The following is a 21,318-nucleotide window of genomic DNA, read 5'->3' as shown; positions in this document are numbered from 1 at the left end:
CCACAAGGATTTCTCCCCCCCCCCCACTCCTGGCCTACCTCAAGCCTCCAGCTGCCACCTGCTACCTAAATCTAGAAGGTCCCCCCAACCGTGACCAGGAGCTATTAAGAAGATCCGGCCCCAAAAGGCACCCTGCACCCGACGTCCCCGGCCTTGGGTGGCTACACTGACGGTGCCTAACCAATACCTAACTTCCCAACTTACCTCTCGAAGTGGTGGTCTCACCCAGAAGACCTTCGTCACCAAGCTTGCAGAGCCTTTGCAAACTGGAGGTTCCCAATTGAAAACAGGGTGCCCAACATCAAAACAGCGCCCTGCCGCCCTAGTGCCAGTAAGAATGCACCTTTTGGTGCTACTTTGTTTCCCCATTTGCCCTGAACTAAAGTCAAGGAGCTTAGCTCCCACAACCAAGTGGCCTGCTTGCCAGCAGCCACCAACCGGAGGTCCCCTATCCCCCATTGGATAATATTGGGCCTCTGCACCCGGCCACCCCAGTGCCGCTGAGGGTGTAACTAGAGTGCATCCTTGACCTCACCCTGGGGGACCCCGGAGTCTACCCCCAGAACCTCCGCTTCCACTACCAAATACTAACCTCAAAACTGATAACACTATTTTCCTCCATAGGATAAGTGTAGAGTTTGAAAACCTAAGGAAATTCTTTAAAATGGTACTGTTTAACAAAAACGATTTTGCTTACCTGTTTTACAGGAAATGTCCCAGAGTAGTATCCAGGTATACCACTGTAAGTAAGAAAAGTAATCCAAAAGTAACTTACCTGTAATGTTACTGAAAATCCCATTCAGTGTATATGTACTGTATTCTGAAAAGCATTGTATTATCCGTAACACTACTGTAATCAAATTAAAGTACATTTACAAGTGCAATCCAAACTGTGTTACAATCTGTATATTTACTGCAAAGTACTTACCTTACTCACTTACCTGTGCCAGGCTTGCTTGGTTCTTGGAAATAAAATACCTAAAAGAATATTTTTGATACAAAACAATTCGTCTGAAGTTCAGTCTTTGAGTGTGTGAATTCATTTGCTGACTGAGTGTGTACAACAAATGCTTATCACTGTCCTCTGATACTGATTGTTGCTTAACACTACCCTCTGATAAAGCCTTACTGCGCCACGACACTACCATAAATGGAGAGTGTGATGCTACCTAACTTTACCTCTGCCTACCTTTGGGGATCCACTGGACTCTGTGCACACTATACCTCACTTTGGTATAGTACAATCGGGAGCCAGCTTCCTACATGTATTTCAATCAATTGCATTTGAACTTTCATTCAGTTGTAAAATAGTGCATAAGATTTTGAAAAGCATTTATTTCACTCACCTGTGCCAGGCTTGGCTTGGTTCTAGAAATAAAAAAACGTAAAATATTTTGATAACAAACAAAATTGGTCTGAGTTCAGTCTTTGAGTGTGTGACATAATTTGCTTTCTGAGTGTGTACAACAAATGCTTAACACTACCCTTTGATAAAGCCTTACTGCTCGCTCACACTACCACAAATAGAGAGTAAGTTCCTATCTACTTTTACCTCTGCCTACCTCTGGGGTTCCACTATACTCTGTGCACACTATATACCTCATTTTGGTATAGTATATACAGATCCAGCTTCCTACACAAGGCAGCTGTTTTTTTTCTATAAACGTTCACATGGATCACTAATTTTGGGCAGGATATTCCGCTCCGAGAGCATCTCCAGTGTCGTCTTTCTGCTGTTCCAGACATATGCAATGGTTTATACACTTGAACATGCCTCATCGCAGAACCTTCATTGATCAAGCCGGTTATGCGTCCGGGTTTTCTTACTCTGTATACAAAGCCTCCCTTGTAGCTGGTCGTGATCAGGCATCAAATGCCAGAAACCGTCCTGTCTAAAGAATAACTAATGGTCATAACCTAGTCTGATTCATAATTGTGTGGTTTTATGTCTTGGATAAACTTGTTGATTATGATCTGGGACCGGTGTTGGGACCTCCATGGATAACCAGACACTGCTCTTAGATCCAGCTCCTTCCATTTCCAAGGTGTGGCATGCCGCACCAGAAACCTCAGACTGTATTAAGTCCAAAAATGTGTGCATGACCCTCAGATATTTCCCCTTGATGGCTCCTGTCGGCCTGTAACCTCAGCTCCACAACGTATCCAACTGAAATTACTACCATAGATTTATTAAGTGAGGTTCTTTGAGAATACAGCATACACCATTGTGCCACCTGGTGGACCAGATGTATTGAGGTAAATTGACCCATTGGACCGGTTTCTGTTTGAAAAATGTCTTGCAAACATATAGGTAGTATGTCATGTTTCAGTAATATTTGCTTACCAAATTGTTGTCTTTATAAATTGATAAGAGGAAGTATGGTGTACAATAACTGCATGTTTACCTTGATCTGTTAATCATAATGGGCCACCTCCTCTCACAAAACCTTGTATGATCTTGGATTTGGGTTTGAGTTTACAGCATGATTTGCTAGTCACTTCATCGGAGGCCACTTTCTCAGTTTTTTGTTAGTTGGTGTGTGATGTAATGAAAAGGTTGTAAGCATTAGACTCACAAATGTCCTTGGGGTTACTCCACAAATAAAATTCTCAAAACCACCCCATGAAGAAGACAACTTCTGTATTTGCTGAAGGTCCTGAAAGTGGTTCTCTCAAATTCATACCTCCCCGCCCAAAATGTTTACCTCCCAGTTCAAACATCCATTGAATGTTTGACTTTTCTGGTTAGACTTGAACGCTTAGGCATCTTTCAGAAGACCTACAGGGTGAAAGCTTCCTTGGTTATTAGTGGCGCTCTTTCTGTGTTTGTGTTTTTTTGTCAAAAACCTTTTATTGAAGTTTCAAAAGTTAACAACTTGTGAGTCTCAATTCAGCAGTACAGTAAGCCAAGAGCGATAATTAGCAAAAGGTAAACCACATCTTTCTCACAAGTACTAGGCAAGGTCTAACCCTTTCACAGATACAAATGTCCTCTTGTATAGTTAGTACAGGGAACCATCAACGTAGTACTGGATGTATCTGCGCCACATTTACTCGAGTTCACAATTTAACAGAAAAACTAAGTAACCAGACTAAACAAAACAAACCTGTGACTCCTAGTTCATGTGCACTAAGAATCAGAGGGGTTCAATGGGCATGCAGAGGTGGCCCGGGCAGGGGGAAGGTGGCAACGGGGCCAGCATCCCACCCACCGCAGGTCCTGGCAGGCAGAGATGCCAGAAATAGAAGGCTCGGGCATCCCAGAGGCCCCAGGGCCAATAGCACAGGGCAAGGCTTCCTAGGTCTGGAAGAGATGCAGCGCACGCAGTCTGGGACCACAGGCAAAAAGCAGCAACCCCGCCAACAGGTAAGCTACCAACGGGCTCCGAATGTAGTCAAACCCTGTACGGGCATCTGCCATTATGTCTGCCATGCGCCAAAGCTCGCCACAACCGGGCATGCCAATGTGAAAGTGAGTGAGGGCTCCGCCTTTTTCCACGACGCTGCCACCGCCCTCTTGGCTGCCCCTAAGCATAGCCACAAAATGGAGCGATCCCCAAGTTTGGTGTTTCAGACGGGGATCACACCTCTCTCTGTAGTTTTGATAGAATTTGCTCAGCTGCGAATGTATTAAGTTCAGGAATTGATCTGTTTTCTCATGAAAAGATGACCCTCTCAAAACGCATGTCCTATGCTTTCCCCTTGCCTTGCCCAGAAACAGGTTGGTGAGTTTTAATTGATACCAAGATAGTCAGACTTGTACCATGTTTTGTTAACCTGGCGAGCTCAATCACTGGATTAAACAAGTTCCACATGGTGAATGTTAAGTATACCTTGTGACATGAATGACACCTTGCACAGAGTGTGAGCCTCCAATCTGGTTTTGTTTGAGACTTAGATATATATATATATATATATATATATATATATATATATTATATAATGGAGAGAGAGGGAGAGATATGTTGCTAAAATGCAATGCATGATAACAAAAAACTGATTGCAACCTTGTAGTCCATGATATTCTGTTAATGTGTCCTTTTAGGTGAGACAGATTTATGGGTATAATTTCTGATGGAGACTTCTAGCTGCAGATTCATCGTCTTTTATATATTCCCAGACTGGATCCAGAAACTATTCAGCAGTACCTCTGTACACCAATAGATGGCACTCTGTGCCTCCACACTGCACTGATGCCATTCCTTTCTGAAAATTATGTGTAGAGCCTATGTTCGCGCCACTCCCGTGTGTTGGCGCCCGTTCCTTTCTTTTTGTGCCAACAGACGTTGATCCAGAGCGATTGTGTCTTATCTCAGTATTTCTGGTCAAAATGTTTGTGTGCCAGGGCTCTCACCCCCCAAAACTACAGATTTTAAACCCTGTAGGGACTGTCACAAACAATGTCTGTGACAGATCCTTATCAGGCGTGCCTGGAGTAGTCATGGGTCTAAGGTCTGCACTGACTGCACGTTGATTAACCTAAAGACAATCCGAGACCCTGAGGCAAAGTTTTCCAACACCAAGCACTAGAAGACTGTATCAAGACCAGTCTAAGTCATGGTTCTAGTCCCAGATCCGTTCTAAAGCTGTTCCAGAGACCGGTCTTTATCAAGATCTAAATCTTTGGGTAAGTCGTAAGTCGAAGAAGCATAAAAAATTGAAGGGGGCCTGAGCAGGTTGGGGGGGGCTGCCATGGCTCTAGATTTCTCTCCCAGAGTCGCACAACCTCTGAGTCGATCCCGCAACTGGTTCTGGCATGACCTGAATTTCCAGGGAAGTCTGCCTCTCCACATTAGATCGAAGAGATCAACATGACTGGCTGTTTGAGCTGAGAGTCCTGTTCGAGGCATGTGGGCTGCTGAATTCATATCTGTGCATAGATCGCCGCCTAGTGTTGGGTCCGGATGATTGCACATTGTTGTCCTGGAAGAGTCTTCGAAGTATCACGAGATAGGTGACTCCTCCCCTGGACCACAGTGCGCATGGGCATCCTCTCCATCCTTAGATTGTTTTTTTCCGCCATTGGGTTCGGATGTGCTTATCTTAGCTCAAGTTAGGAAAATTCAGTTTAAGGCCAAAAGGCCTTTAGTTATCGTCGGTACTGTTCCCGTTCGGTATAGACTACTTTCTTTAGTGCTTTAGCACCTTCTTCCAGCTTTTCGGATCCGCTTGGTCCGAACATCGAACTTCGATCGACGATGGAATCGAGGACTCCATTCAAACGGTGTCCTTTATGCCACGCGAAATACCCATACATCGACGTCCACCCGGTATGCAACAAATGTCTCTCACCGGATCACGATGAGTCGAAATGTATGGCCTGTGCCCGATTCCGCTCGAAGAAGACTTTCCGGAATCGACGGGCGGCGAGATTGGAGGCGCAGCAATCGGCGCCTGCCCCGGCCAACATCTTTAGCACCGAAGACGAGGACGCCGAGAGCGTGGAAGACGTAGGCTCCAGCCCCGCTTCCGAACACGACTCCCGATCGGAAGACGACGATGAGGTGATCTTTCAGAGAGAAGTCGTCGTCGAAGAGGTAGGAGACTACAATGAGGCCTTTGGGGCCGAGGAAGATAGCTCCAGCGAGGAGCTAGGCCAACCCGTCGATACGGAGGCCGAAAACATACGTCGTCATGAGGCTCAGGTCGAGGGATCGCCTTCGGGCCTTACCCAAGATCAATCTCACGGTTCTTCGGCCCCGCCTTCAGGCCCGGCCTCGAACATTTCGCAAGAGCCATTATTATCAAAGACGACTGGATTCCCTTCGGCGAAACCGAAACCATCCATCGCACCAGTTCCATCGAAACCGAAAGTGATCGGCTCGAAGGCCTCGAAGCCCTCCACTCCTTCGACGCCCGCAAAGGTCATCGGCTCCGACCGCGCAAAAAGGGATTTCGGTGCCGAGCTCACCGCAGCGGATACGGGTGCCGAGCCGAAGAAGAAGGCCCTCGGTCCCCACAAGGCGCCTCGGCCTCTGGCACTGACTACATCGGCCCCAACCACCAAAGTCAAGGTGGCCACCCCGTCTGCGTCGGCGTCGAAGACGGCGGCGCCTACCAAGTCATCGACTCCAACGAGCGTCGATACCTCCCTTCGGATCGATGACCCCATGGCTGCAAAGAAGTCGGGCGCCGCTTCAACACCTACCTCCAAGGTGCCGACCGGCTCCAAAGAACCATCTGCGTTCACCGTGCAACAGGTCTCGGCATCAGAGAACGGGCAGCCCTCCGCTCTACGTCTGGTCCCGACACACACAAGGCTTCGAAAGCACCCTCGGCGCAAACCAACATCACGTTTGGGTTGCCGCCGACCACGGCGCCGAAACTGTTCGAGATTCGGACCCGTGTCCGCCAGACACAGTCCCCATCCACAGGCCAAACAGATTTCGAGCCTTCACAGCCACAATTTATCGACACCAACACTGGTAGGTTGATGCTCCGTAAGCGGAAAATCACGCCAGAGAGGGGATTGGACTCCTACAAAATTCCTCTCAAACACAAATTGCCGGCGGGGTCAGAGCCAGTGCTTCATGAACACTTTCAACCCTTCCATCAGGATCCACCGTCCTTTTCTCCTACGCCTTCAGAGGCAGACGCAGTAGAGGACTATATAGGGGATGATACCACCTACCCTGGGGATGTGGATCCTGATGATCACCTGCAAGACCCAGATCAGGCATGGGATGACCCCACAGACCAGGGTACCGCACCAGATACCCATGACACGCAGCTTTATACCATAAAGACATCTCCCACAGAGGACACTGCTGCCTTTAATGCCCTCATAGAACGGGCTGCTGCCAACCATGGAGTAGAACTCCGTTCTGACACTGTCGAAGAAGACTTCTTGGTGGACACTTTCGCCTCTTCCGAAAGAACTGTCAAAACTTTGCCCATGTTAAAAGGAGTTCTCAAACCTGCAAAAGACATTTTTAAAGAAACAACCAGGGCACGGCTGCTAAACCCCAGGATTGAAAAAAAATACAAGCCTGCACCCGGAGACCCTATGTACATTAGGTGTCCGTTACCTTTGGACTCCATGGTGGTTGCTAATGCTCGCAAAAGAGCCCACTCACAAACAGGTGATGCTCCTCCCCCAGACAAGGAGTCCAAAGTGCTGGAGACATCAGGCAAACGGATTGCAGCGCAAGCAGCAAACATCTGGTGCATTGCCAACACACAGGCACTCCTGGCCCGTTATGATAGGTCCCACTACGACACACTAGAATCACTACTCCAACATTTGCCAGATGAATATAAAGAGGCTGCGGAGCTCCTCATCAGAGAGGGACAACTCCTTACCAATGCATCCATCAAGTGCGCACTGGATGCAGCCGACACAGCGGCGAGGGCAATCAACACAAGCGTCATGTTGAGAAGGCATGCATGGTTGAGAATCTCAGGTTTCAAGCCGGAGATTCAGAACAACATCTTAAATCAACCGGTCAACCCAGACTATTTATTTGGTCCTGAAGTTGACACTACCCTCGAGAAAATTAAAAAAGACACTGACACTGCGAAATCAATGGGGGCTCTGCAGACGCAGCAGTTTCGTAGTGGCTCCTTTCATCGCCCCGGGAATAGAGAAGCAGCTAGAAGTCAGGGGTCACAGCAACAGTACACTAAAGGGGGCACACAAAGTACCTATGATAAAACCAACAGAGGTGGATATCCTGGCTCCAGCACCAAGGGCAGAGGAAGTGGTTACGGCAACACCAGGTCCTCCCCCAAAAACAAACAGTGACGCCCTCTCCCTTCCCCCCGACCACATATCACCTGTCGGGGTGAGACTCCAACGGTTCCTGTCAGCGTGGAAAACCATCACCACAGACAGGTGGGTCAGGGACATTATCCAGCACGGTTACTGTCTCGAATTAACCTCCACTCCACCCAACATACCGCCAAAGCACCGTCCTATGTCCGTAGAGCACTTGGCGTTATTGCAGCAGGAAGTGCTAAGTATGCTGCAAAAAGGTGCAATAGAGGTCGTGCCCGTCAACCAGCAGGGGACAGGGGTGTACTCTCTGTACTTCTTAATCCCAAAAAAGGACGGGTCGCTCAGACCTATACAAGACCTGAGACCCCTCAACCAATACATTCTCTCAGAGCATTTCCATATGCTCACCATACAGCAGGTTCTCCCGCTACACAGTCAGGGAGACTTCCTAGCCACACTGGACCTAAAAGATGCGTATTTCCACATACCCATACACCCATCACACAGGAAATATCTCAGGTTCACTATTCAGGGACATCGCTATCAGTTCAAAGTTCTCCCCTTCGGAGTAACAACAGCATCCAGGGTCTTTACCAAGTGCCAAGCAACAGTGGCTGCACATCTACGGAGACAACACATCCACGTCTTCCCTTACCTGGACGACTGGCTTGTTCAGGCAAAGTCGGTCCAGCAATGTGCCAGCCACATGTCCCTCACCATTCACCTTCTTCACAGTCTGGGATTCTCACTAAATTACCCAAAATCACATCTCCAACCCGCACACGTACGACAGTACCTGGGCGCGACCATAAACACTCGGCAGCCACAGCTCAGCCAAATTTAGTGAGGATCAACAGCATGCAACTGCTGATCTCAAAGTTCAAACCTCATCACTCCCTTCCTGCGCGAGTGTTCATGCAGTTGATAGGCATGATGGCCTCCTGCATTTTCATAGTCCCGCACGTGAGACTACATATGCGCCCGCTTCAGGAGTGTTTGGCACGTCAATGGAATCAGGCTCACGGGCAATTAAAAGACCTAGTGTTGGTGAGCAGTCGGGCATACAACTCTCTGCATTAGTGGAATCCACAAAACCTTTGCAAGGGCCGACCGTTCCAAGAGCCTGTTCCACAAATAATACTGACAACGGACGCCTCTCTCCAGGGTTGGGGAGCTCATGTACTCACTTACACAGTGCAGGGACTATGGACAACGCAACAAAAGAAGATGCACATCAACGTTCTGGAACTGATGGCAATCTTCCTAGCCATGAAGGCATTCAAAGTACACTTGTGCAACAAAGTCGTGTTGATCCGGACGGACATGACTGCCATGTACTACATACAGAAGCAGGGAGGAACACACTCTGCACAGTTGTCTCATCTGGCTCAGAGTATGTGGAAGTGGGCCATTCAGAGGAACATATTCCTCATGGCGGAACACCTCCCCGGCAAGGACAACCAGATGGCGGATCTGCTCAGCAGACACAGCCACCAAATGCACGAGTGGGAGCTACATCCGTCAGTTCTCCAACCGTACTTCCAACAGTGGGGTCATCCAGAGATAGACCTATTCGCCACAAACAAACGCAAAATGCCAAAGCTTTGCCGCCAGGTTCCCACATCCACAGTCACAGGGCAATGCGATATGGATGAACTGGTCCGGCAGATTTGCATACGCTTTTCCCCCAGCGCCATTAATACCGCTGGTGGCACGCAAACTGCGACAACACTCACTGACACTCATCCTAGTTGCTCCCACATGGGCGCGCCAACCATGGTACACCACCTTTCTAGAACTTTCCGTGGTGCCGCATCAAAGGCTGCGGATCAAACCCGCACTTTTAACGCAGAACCTTTGCGAAATTCAGCACCCAGATCCGCAACAGCTGAACCTGGCAATCTGGCTCCTGAAGTCTTAGAGTTTGGCTACCTAAACCTGCCACCTGACTGTATGGAGATCATCAAGGAGGCCAGGAGACCCACTACCAGAGCTTGCTATGCGGCTAAATGTAAGAGGTTTGTCATTTACTGCAACAACAATGACATTAACCCGATGGACGCATCCATTCAAAACATCATCTGTTACCTCCTACACCTATACCGATGCAATCTGGCATACAACTCAATACGTATCCATTTAACCGCGATAGCAGCCTATCTCCAAAACAGGCAGCACCTCTCTTTATTCAGAGTGCCTGCCATCAAAGCCTTCTTGGAGGGACTCAAACGAGTAATCCCCCCAAGACACCCACCGGCACCGGTGTGGAACCTCAATTTGGTCCTCACCAGATTAATGGGTCCACCCTTTGAACCACTCCATTCATGTGTGAGATTCAATTCCTCACCTGGAAAGTAGCCTTCCTAGTGGCAATCACTTTGTTAAGAAGAGTTAGTGAACTCCAGGCACTAACCATTCAAGAGCCATTCATACAGATTCACGCAAACAGGGTTGTACTACGTACCAACCCCAAATTCATGCCCAAAGTGATATCGCAGTTCCACATGAATCAAACTATTGAACTGCCTGTTATCTTTCAAAATCCACAAAATGTCGCAGAGAGAATGCTCCATACACTAGATGTAAAGAGGGCCCTCATGTACTATATAGACAGAACTAAGGACTTTAGGAAAACAAAACAACTTTTCGTTGCCTTTTCTCCACAACACAAGGGCAACGCAATTTCCAAAGCAGGTATAGCCAGATGGATCGTTAAATGTATTCAAATTTGCTATCAAAAAGCTAAACGCACATTAACGATTCACCCACGAGCCCACTCAACACGAAAGTTAGGGGCGTCCATGGCTTTCCTAGGAAACATTCCTTTACAGGAAATATGTAGAGCAGCCACATGGTCCACTATACATACATTTACCAAACACTATTGTGTAGATGTACACTCAAAACAGCAGGCAGCTGTAGGACAGGCTGTTCTCAAAACTCTTTTTCAGACTGCTGCAGCTGGCACGGGTAGCCGCCGCTAATGGAGGTACTGCTATATATTCTATGCACAGATATGAATTCAGCAGCCCACATGCCTCGAACTGAATATGCTACTTACCAGTATGCATCTGTTCTTGGCATGTAGGGCTGCTGACATTCATATCGCCCACCCTCCTCCCCGGCGCCTGTAGTGGCTGCAGTACTCAGAATTACTGTATAGCATGGTCATCACTTACTGTATCTACTCCATCACTGCCACAATGGCGAAAAACAATCTAAGGATGGAGAGGATGCCCATGCGCACTGTGGTCCAGGGGAGGAGTCACTTATCTCGTGATACTTTGAAGACTCTTCCAGGACAACAATGTGCAATCATCCGGACCCAACACTAGGCGGCGATCTATGCACAGATATGAATGTCAGTAGCCCTACATGCCAAGAACAGATGCATACTGGTAAGTAGCATATTCAATCTGGCGCAGAGCCTGCGGGTTCGCCCTTGGCATCAGTAGGTCCTTCTGAGCCCATCACACCACCTCCGTCTCCAATCCCACCTCCAGCACTATGGTCCATGCTGGTCCCGGTTACTTTGAGTATCTCAATGTCCAGCATAAAGGGATTCGGCACCAGCATCAAAGTACTGTGACTGTGCCGGTCTAGCCACTTCTGCTCATGACCTCTATTGAGGTTCTGCTTCCGGCACTTGACCTACCGCCACCACAAGGTAGAACACTCACCCTACAGTCCCTTTTTTCCACAGGCTCAAACAGTGATTGACGCGGGTGATGTGTTTGCACAGCCATACCAAAACGGTAATTGGTATGACTTTCAGGAGGCTAGTGGTCTTGATACCTTCCCTGAAAGGGTTCTTCTCTTGCCCTCCCAGGCAAGCCATCAATGAATCCGCTTCCTATGCCATGGTAATGTGTAGGGCGGCCGTAGTACTTGACCTACAGCTCCCCACCTTCGAGGTCAAGACTTGTGTATTGATGGAATCCTTCCCACTTGAGTAGACATCCTCTGAACCTGTTTTACGATTTAATGAGGCACTTGGAGCTTGGGCCAAACCTTGCCCTGGTCTTCAGTCAACAGACAGGTAGCGAGACTCGGTCACCCTGCTCACTTTGTGTTCCTTTTTCAGCAACTTTCCCCCGAAGGTTTAGTAGTGCAGGCATCCACGAGCTGATTTAAACTCAACACTTTTCTGACTACTCCCCCACCCGCCCCTCACCCCTACCCAACCCCCACCCCGGATAGGGAGAAAAAACAGGTCAAGACATTTGGAAACAAAGTTTATTCTTCAAACAGCCTGGCTTTCTGTTCAGAAAATTCCAGCTGCTTCCTGGGTCACTATTCCCACATCCTTTTTGGGCTTGGTGGCCCATGTCCTCCCTGGTGTTCCTGAAAATCCGACCTGTCCTTGCCCAGGCTATCCAAGACAGCTGTAATGTGGGCAAGTTTATAATTTGTTGTTGCTTGGACACCACCGATTCCATTGGTCGAGTTATTGGTGCCATTTGCTGCCATGCATTACTGCAATCAGCTGGGTTCTCAGGTGTTCAGTCGTGCCTTATGGGCATGATCTTTGACAGGACTCACCGGTTTGGAAACAGCTAGAAAGTATGAATCTGCTTTAGAGCAATTAAGGAGAGCACGGCTACTGCACGCTTACCCCCCAGTCACAGACAGTCGTCAACTGAAACTGTTCCATTGATGTCAATCCCACTTGCTGTGGCAATACCGTCGACTATCACTGGTTTACTGTCGACGACGAGAATTTCTCCGTCTCTGATGGCCCCAACCGCAAAAAATCCAGTTTTTTATGCAGGTCAGTCAACCCCGTTCCAACAATCTACGCAAAGTCAATTCAGGACACCAAAGATTTCTCCGCTACCTCCCAGCCATCTTTTGGACGTAGAGGATTCAGATAAGTACGAAGGCCAGTTTCGAGCAGCACGTAGTCCTCCTGAGCTGAACGTTAAGTATCAAGAGGAGGAGGAGGATGATGATTGATGATGATGATGAAGAGCAGTATTAACAGCATTATCCGGCCCCTCCTGCTCAGTATCAGCAATACAAATATTTTGAACAGCCTAGGTAGCAGCCGGCACAATTTCCTTCGGCATTAATTCTAGACCTTCAAAATATGTTGGCAGATTATAAAAGGATTCCTCTGCAGGTAGCTCCTCAAACACCGCTACCTCCATTTCCTGCCACTCCTGGGTTGGCACCATGTTCCATGACTCCTCTTCCTCCCATAGAAGACTACTACATCTGAGGATGAGCAGGAAGGAGCGATACCAGACCCTCCTCCACCCACGGATGAGTGGGATGACAACATAGCACCAACGCCATCCCCGCTGCCTCTTCATCCTTCAGACTCGCCTCCGGGGGATATCAGAGGATTCCATAATTTTATGGACAGAACCGCTAACAGATTTCATCTTCCAACAATTGTGCATGAATTGGAGTGTTTCCTCTATGGTTTTAAAGACCAAACAAAAAAGTCTGTCAGATCAATACCCATCATTGATCATATTTGGCAGGAAGGAATCAAGGTCATGAAGGTGCCAGCTTCAGTGGCTCCTGTGCTACCAAGGTTGGACAAAACATATAGAGCCCCTGAGGGTTCTCCTGCGTGTCTAACAAGTCACCCCAAGCCTGACTCTGTGATCTCTCAGGCAGCCCAGAGACGATCAAAAAATCTGTCTACGCCTGTCATTTCTCCACCAGACAAGGAGGGTCGGCGCCTTGATTCAATCGGAAAGAGATTTTCATCAATGGCAGCAGTCTAAGAGCTGCTAATGCTTTGGCCATTTTAGCCCGTTCTGATAGGCAAATGTGGTCCGATATGGGTACGATGAAGGATGTAATTCCGGAAGATAGTAAAGAGGAGTTTTTCTTAAAATTCTCACAGAAGGCGAGAGAGCAGCGTCAGAAATAATTGACGTTGCTATGGACATTGCTACAACTGGTTTCTGGCAGTTAGCTAGTGCTGCAGTTTTAAGGCGACAAGGGAGGTTAAAAGCAATGAATTTCCACCCAGAAGTTAAGACCAAAATCTTGGCTATGGCCTATGATGGCGACAGCCTATTTGGCAGCCATATTGATGAGGAGCTTACCGCCATTAAAAAAGATACTGATGCTGCTAAGGCGCTTGGAACCCTTCAGTACCGCAAGGTGCCCTTTCAGGGAGCTCGAGGTAGAGGTTTCTCAAATTATAAGGGGACCAGTCCTACTAGACCTACCAGCCGCAATATCGATGGGGATATCAGCAGCAATCCTACCGCCAAGCGACTGCAGCTGGTTTCTCTAGGCAAGCCTCCAGACGAAAGCCAGGATCTCAGGGCTGTGACTCCGGCCGCAAGCGGTGATTGCAGCAGGGTACCAGCTGCTTTTCCTTTCCCCCTGAATGGTGCGAAAATCTACGAACATATCAACCAGTGGCGGGACATCACCTCAGACAAGTGGGTCCTGGATCTCATCTCTTATTGCCACACTTTGGAGTTCACTCAAATACCTCCCAATACCCCTCCCAGGGAATCGCACCCCCCTCGCCTTCACTTACTCATAAAAGAAGCAAGGATCATGCTTCAAAAAATGGGCAATAGAAAAGGTCCCTTTTTCCCAGAGAAGGAAAGGCTTCTAACCCTGCTTCTTTCTCATTCGCAAAAAGTCAGGAGAGTGGAGGCCTATCCTAGACCTCAGAAAATTGAACAAATTCCTCGAGTCAAACATTCAGGATGGTCACACTTTCAGACATCCTACGACACCTCAACAGTGGATATTTCATGGCGTCATTGGATCTCGAGGATGCATACTTTCATGTCCCTATTCATCCGAAGCACAGGAAATTCCTGCGATTCACAGTGGCTGGTACCCACTATCGATTCCAAGTCCTTCCATTTGGCCTCAAATCGGCTCCACGGACTTTCACAATTTTTTTTTTTTTTAAATTTAACTCCTGTGGCAGCAGCCTTGCGAAGCAGAGGTCATCAGGTATTCCCTTACCTCGACGACTGGCTGCTAAAGGCACCATCTTCTCGCCTAGTGGAAAATGCAACAAAAGATTGCCTAACTCTTTTTCACAAATTTGGTCTCTGTCAATTGCCAGAAATCTTCGCTCCTACCAAACCGGATGATGACTTTCTCGGTGCCAGGTTGGACACTACTCAGAACAAAGCTTTTCTTTCCCAGGAAAGACAACAAAGGTTACAGACATTAGCACTCAAACTGTCCAGAAAAAAGTGCATTTCTGTGAGTGTGTACAAGTCTCTACTGGGAATGCTTTCTTCGGCAATAGATCTTGTGCCGCTGACTCGATTGCACATGGGCCTCTTCAAGAGGAACTGCAATGTCAATGGATTCAAACCATAGGTTCATTCGACATGATCAACGTCACTCCTCAGATGAAAGAGGCTCTACGGTGGTGGACTCAGAAATCACATCTGTCCCAAGGCCAGTCTTTTCTTCCAGTCATCCCAGATTACATAGTAACAGATGCTTCTATGGAAGGCTGGGGAGGACACTTACAGGACCTGCAAGTGCAAGGGAAGTGGTCCTTGGCTCAGCGGCAGATGCATATAAACAGATTGGAATTAAAAGCCATTTTCCCAGCTCTTCAGGCTTTCCTTCCTTGAATACAGGGGTCGTCGGTGTTGATCCGGACGGACAACACCACAGGTATGTTTTATATCAACAAACAAGGAGGCACAAAATCTCTGACTCTGTCACAGGATGCACAGCAGTTGTGGAACTGGCTGACGCTCCACCGAATTTCCTTGACTGCGGAACATGTCCTGGGCCTCAGGAATACCTTATCGGATGCTCTGAGCAGAACGAATGACAGCTGCCACGAATGGGAGCTGGAGCAAGAGCAGCTGAAAAAGGTATTTGCAATCTCGGGGAAAACCAGCACTGGACCTGTTTGCGACCCAAATCAACTCCAAATGCCGATTCTACGCAAGCAGATTCCCTCTCCCAAACTCACAAGGCAATGCTCTTTTGATGCGCTGGTCAGAGATCTATGCATATGCTTTCCCCCCCCCCCATTCCTCTGATGCCCAGGATCCTCACGAAGATGAAATGGGAACACTTCTGCCGATAGCCCCCAGGTGGCCCAGACAACACTGGTACACGGAACTCCTCCTTCTGTCGGAAGCTCAGCCCATCCGCCTATGGCCAACACTGTTGACCAAGAATAAAGGCCAAGTGTGTCACCCTGAGCCAGCTTCTCTGCAACTGCATGCTTGGCTCCTGAATTCTTTGAATTTAAAAATGTCAACATTGCGCAAGACTACAAAGACATTTTTGGCAAGTCTAGGGCTGACTGCACCAATAAGACTTACAGACTTAAGTGGAAGCGTTTTTGTTTATGGTGCAAACGCAATGAAGTACATCCCTTTCTCTCTGCTCCAGAAGTAGTCCTACCTTATTTGCTTTCTTTAGCAAAGTCTGGTCTTGCACACACAGAGTTCTTCTGGCTGCTATATCAAGATACAGGAGATTGCCACATACTCCACCTTTATGGTCCTCAAGAGTCGTAAAGCAATTTATGAAAGGACTGTTTAGAACTTTCACACCCATCAGAGCTCCACCCCCAGATTGGCAACTTAATGTGGCGTTATCTTAATTGCTAAAACAGCCTCTCAAGCCCATTCACAAGGCAAAATTGAAGTACTTAACCTGGAAAGTCGCTCTGCTTCTAGCACGTACTTCAACAAGAAGGGTTAGTGAAATACAGGCTTTTACCATATCCCATCCTTTCTTGCGCTTCACTGATCAAATGTTCATTCTGAGGACAAACCCTAAGTTCATCCCAAAAGTTCCTTCACAATGAGCAGTCATTCTGAGAACTTTCTTCCCTAACCCTTCCACGCCTGCAGAAAGAGCACTCCACACTCTAGAGCTGAAGAGGTGTCTTAAATTTTATTTACAAAGGACTAAAGATCCACAAATGGGAACTCCACCCTCAAGTTCTCCTCCCATTCTTACAAATGTGGGGCTTCCCAGAGATGGATCTGTTCACCACCCACCTAAACGCAAAATGCCCAAACTTTGCGTCCAGGCATCCCCACTCATTGGCAATGCACTATAGATGAATTGGTCAGGGATATTTGCTTATGCTTTTCCACCTCTCCCACTCATTCCATTAGTGGTTCAGAAACTCAAACCGCACACCCTGACACTTATCCTAGTTGCTCCCACATGGGCCCGACAACCCTGGTTCACAACTCTGTTGAAGCTATCAGTAGTTCCCCACCAAAAACTACACCTTTCCCACAGGTTTGTTACTCCGAACCATGTCTTAATCAACTCAACCTTGCAATCTAGCTCCTGAAATCCTAGAGTTTGGCTACCTTAATCTCCCGCCAGACTGTATGAATGTTATCAACGAAGCTAGACCGCCTACCACAAGATCATGCTACGCAGCAAAGTGGAAGAGGTTTGTTGTTTACTGTAACAACAATCACATCAATCCATTAGATGCTTCAATTCAAAACATAATTTGCGATCTATTACACCTACTACGTTCCAATTTAGCCTACACATCCATACACTTACATCTTGCTGCAAATCTGCAAAATAGACGGCACTTGTCTCTTTTTAAAGCTTTTATGGAAGGACTTAAACGACTCATTCCCCCCAGACTTCCACCTTCTACAGTGTGGAATCTCAACATAGTCCTTACATTGCACAAATGTGAAATACAATTTCTCACCTGGAAGGTAGCCTTCCTTATAGCCATCACTTTTCTAAGAAGAGTCTGTGAGCTTCAGGCACTACCCATAGAGGAACCATTTTTGCAAATACACCAAAACAAAGTGGTTCTTAGGACTAACCCCAAATTTTTACCTAAAGTCATCTCTGCCTTTCATATCAACCAATCTGTTGAGCTGCCTGTGTTCTTCTCTCAACCAGACTCAGTGGCAGAACATGCCCTTCACGCATTAGATGTTAAGAGAGCATTACTATACTACATAGAACAAAACCTTATAGGAAAACCAAACAACATGTTTTTTTTTTTTCTCCTCCACTTAAAGGCAATCTCTCATCAAAATTGGGCATCGCAAGGTGGATAGTTAAGTGCATTAAAAAATGCTACATTAATGCTAAACGCACATTAACCATTCCCCCCTAGAGCGTAGTCTACATGCAAACTAGGGGCTTCTATGGCTTTCTTAGGAAACATACCCATAGATGACATCTGCAAAGCTGCAACATGGTCTACACCACACACATTCGCAAAACATTATTGTGTGGATGTGTTAGCGAAGCAACAAGCTTGTTGGCAGTTTTATGAACACTATTTCAAACCACTACAACAGCTACAGGTTAGCCACCGCTTCAGAAATAACTGCTTTATAGTCTATGCTAAAGCATATGATCTACAGCTCATATGCCTCGAACGGAAAATGCTACTTACCCAGTATGCATCTGTTCTTGGCTATAGAGCTGTAGAGTCATATGCGCCCACCCGCCTCCCCGGGTACCTTTATCTGTTGCAGTGATATCTTACTTAGATACAATATACATAGACATCCATCTTTACTACTTTACAAACTCCATCGTCACTCTTCATGGCAAAACGATCTAAGGATGGAGTCGATGCCCATGCGCACTAGCACCGCTAGGAGGAGTCACCTACCTTGTGACTACAAGACTTCAAACAAAAACAAAGTGCAAACATCCGGACCCAACACCAGATGGTGATCTATGCTAAAGCATATGGCTCTACAGCTCTATATGCCAAGAACAGATGCATACTGGGTAAGTAGCATTTTCCGTACTGGAGGTACGTAACTTATTTAATTGGTTTCCACGCATTAATAAACCAAATATACCTATTATTTTATTTGTTTATCTAAATGTTATATAATCAAAGTTATCCTAAATAAGCAATGATGGCATGTAGTTATAAGACCACAACACATATTGCACTAATGATCTTCTCTGCATTCAGCATTCCTTTGTGGTACTGTTCCTATAACAAATTCTCTAAATATATATTTTTCTTTCCACTGTAGATCCGGCCTCATATTGCAACCTTAAGAAAGTATACTTACGGAAAACACATTCTGGCAAAGCTAGAAAAGTATTATATGAAGAACGGTGTAGATTTGGGACCGATGTGCGGCCCACCAAACGGGATCATTTGAGAGCGGTCATCTCCGCAGCAAAATCAAACTCCTGGAGCATCATGCCTAAATTACCAGCAACCTATGATATTCCATTTTACATTTAGAAGACATTGTTTGGTTGCTCAGCTCAAAACGTAAAACTTAAAAGGCATTTGTAAATTTCTTTAATTTTATTTTACATAATATGTACTAATTATAATTTTATTTTAAATTAACTGATTGCCCTGCAGTATCACTGGTGTATAGAAGACTTGTACATAGATAAACACTTGTACATGTGTGGCCACTTTTTTGTTAAATTGTATCAGTATAGTAAATGTGGATACACTCGGGGTAGTTTGTTTTAAACCATTTGTTTTTAATTAATCCGCATTGTGCAAATAGATTTCCATTTGGGTTTGTTTTAATTTTATTCCAAACTCTTGGGAATATTTGAATTTGAGTGCAAGCGGCACCAAAATCATCCATGAATGGCGTTTTTTACATATGAAGAAAACAAGACCTTTCAAAATGTTATGGCGTCCTTTACAAAGGAGCTTGTTAAAGTTTTTTTTTAATTTATTTAATGTGCTAAAGAATTTAGCTTGGCAATCAATTTTCTTTTTGAAAGGAAGAGTCTCCCAAGCATTTCAGAATGAAAGGGGTTTCAATGTGTTTTTGATACGTTGCAATTAACATTGAAAGGCAAAATTTGAGTTTGCATGGGGGAGGAAAAACGCCAGAAAATCCAACTCTGACTTGGTCTTGCTTCTATAAATATATAGTGTATACTTGGTGTAGACTTTGCATATATATATAAAAAAATTTGTAGTATTTTCTTGTTTTGTTGTTAATCTGTATCTATAATGTACCCTAGTAGTGAAACATACTTTTGATTGTACAATTGTACATTTGTAAACCTCTGTAATGTAAATGTGGAAAAGTTGAATCAACATAAACCTGTTTTTTGGTAAGAAAAAATTAGCAAAACCTGTGCATTTCAGTGTATATTCACACCTTTTATGGTCGTAACATATAGTGTTGTATATTGTAAATTGTAATTTCAACCAAAACTTTACGATAACTTTGGAGGGAAATGTTTTTTTTCTCTTTATACAGACCTAGTTAATGTTTAAAAAGGAAAGATCTTGGTTTTATTCGTCACCTAGTCAACTGCGTAGCAATCATTTCTAAATGTTCTGCAAAGGACACATTTCAAAATAGTGTTTTTTAAATCTTAAAAGGAAAAAAGTTGTTTTTGCTTTTTTGTGACTGTAAAAAAAAAAAAAAGTGCAGGAGTACAAATCCCTTCTCTTGCCCTTTCAATCAGCGATTCCCTGCCTAGCCCATATCCAATGAAGTCTTTCCTCTATTTTGTACAGAAGATAAATTGTATTTTGCATTTTGTCTACTTGTAAGTGAATGTAACATACTGTCAATTTTCTTTGTTTGAATATAGAAGTGTAACACTACACGGTGTACATTTACAGAGCCTTGTGTATATTTCCCATGAACTTTTTTGCAAGCACACTTGTAACCATATGTGTATAATTAACAAACCTGTGTATGCTTATGCCTAGGCAACTATTTTTGGTAACTCTTGTGTAGATGGTCTCTAAACAATGTGTGATCTTTATTTTGAAAAATACAGAATTTGGAATCTGGCATTTGGGTTTTGGTGCATATTCGTTTTAATGTCGAACTGAATTTTTGTATCCTTAGACTTGCAAAGTTGTGATTTTGATGATTCAGTTCCATTTCAATCTGTATTTTATAGATTTCATGGTCATTGCTCTGGATCACTGAATTTAACATAAAATATCATAGTTTGGTCAAAGCTGCTGTGGTGGCTGGCAGTCAAAGCAATTTTGCATGCTAGCAACAATAACAGAAGAAAGCGTAAGGAGTGATGGTAGGAATATTAAAAACCTTCAAGGTGGAACCATACTAATTAAGGACAGATAACCAGGATTTGGACAGATTAAGGGAATGGTCAATAATAATTTCATTAAGAATTCCTTCAGGTATGTTTTAAATATATTCCTATCCTAGCAGCTGTTCTAGACCCAATGCTGGAAGACTGAACAGCAGTTTGTCATTTATTACATCAAGCATTCCAAAATCACTGCAAGGCTGCATTCATGCGTATGAAGTACAGTGGTCTGTTTTCGACGTGTATGCCTAAATCTCAAATACCGAACTTTTTTTTTTTTTAATTAAAGATCACTTTTTCTGCACATTGAAGTTATTCATTTTAAGGAAACTGCTGTTCTTGCTGCAAGCTGAACACTACACACACAGTGCCTACTTTGTCCAGATTTAATGCTTTTACATGATGAGCAGTGGGCCAGCATGTTGTTTAACGGGGACATGGCTGAAAACAATCTGGGATTCCAGAAACAAGGATTTACTTCTTAGATGATTGATATAGGTATTTCATAACCTAGGCCAATAGTTCTTCTTGCAATAGTTTCCAAGGCTATGTGGAAAACCTATGAAGGTATTTAAGCGTCCCTTTGATGTTTGTGTGGTTATGGG

At 45.5% G+C, this 21,318-nt stretch overlaps 1 protein-coding gene across 24 annotated transcripts in view; it reads left to right on the top strand.

The window, feature by feature from the left end:
* Positions 1-20,445, top strand: part of PUM1 (pumilio RNA binding family member 1) — an 897,051-nt gene extending 876,606 nt beyond the window's left edge. For all 24 annotated transcript variants that reach the window (XM_085645644.1, XM_085645641.1, XM_085645638.1 and 21 more), the window contains one exon: positions 18,688-20,445. In XM_085645644.1, the coding sequence (XP_085501770.1) occupies positions 18,688-18,819 (132 nt within the window). In that variant the 3' untranslated portion in view covers positions 18,820-20,445. The remainder of the gene's footprint in view (positions 1-18,687) is intronic.
* Positions 20,446-21,318: the final 873 nt, after the last annotated feature.

This window comes from Triturus cristatus, chromosome 3_1 (genome assembly GCF_964204655.1).
Source record: "Triturus cristatus chromosome 3_1, aTriCri1.1, whole genome shotgun sequence".
NCBI classification, from domain to species: domain Eukaryota; kingdom Metazoa; phylum Chordata; class Amphibia; order Caudata; family Salamandridae; genus Triturus; species Triturus cristatus.
The sequence above is the reverse complement of the archived record's forward strand: the minus strand, read 5'-3'. Positions and strand labels throughout refer to the sequence as shown.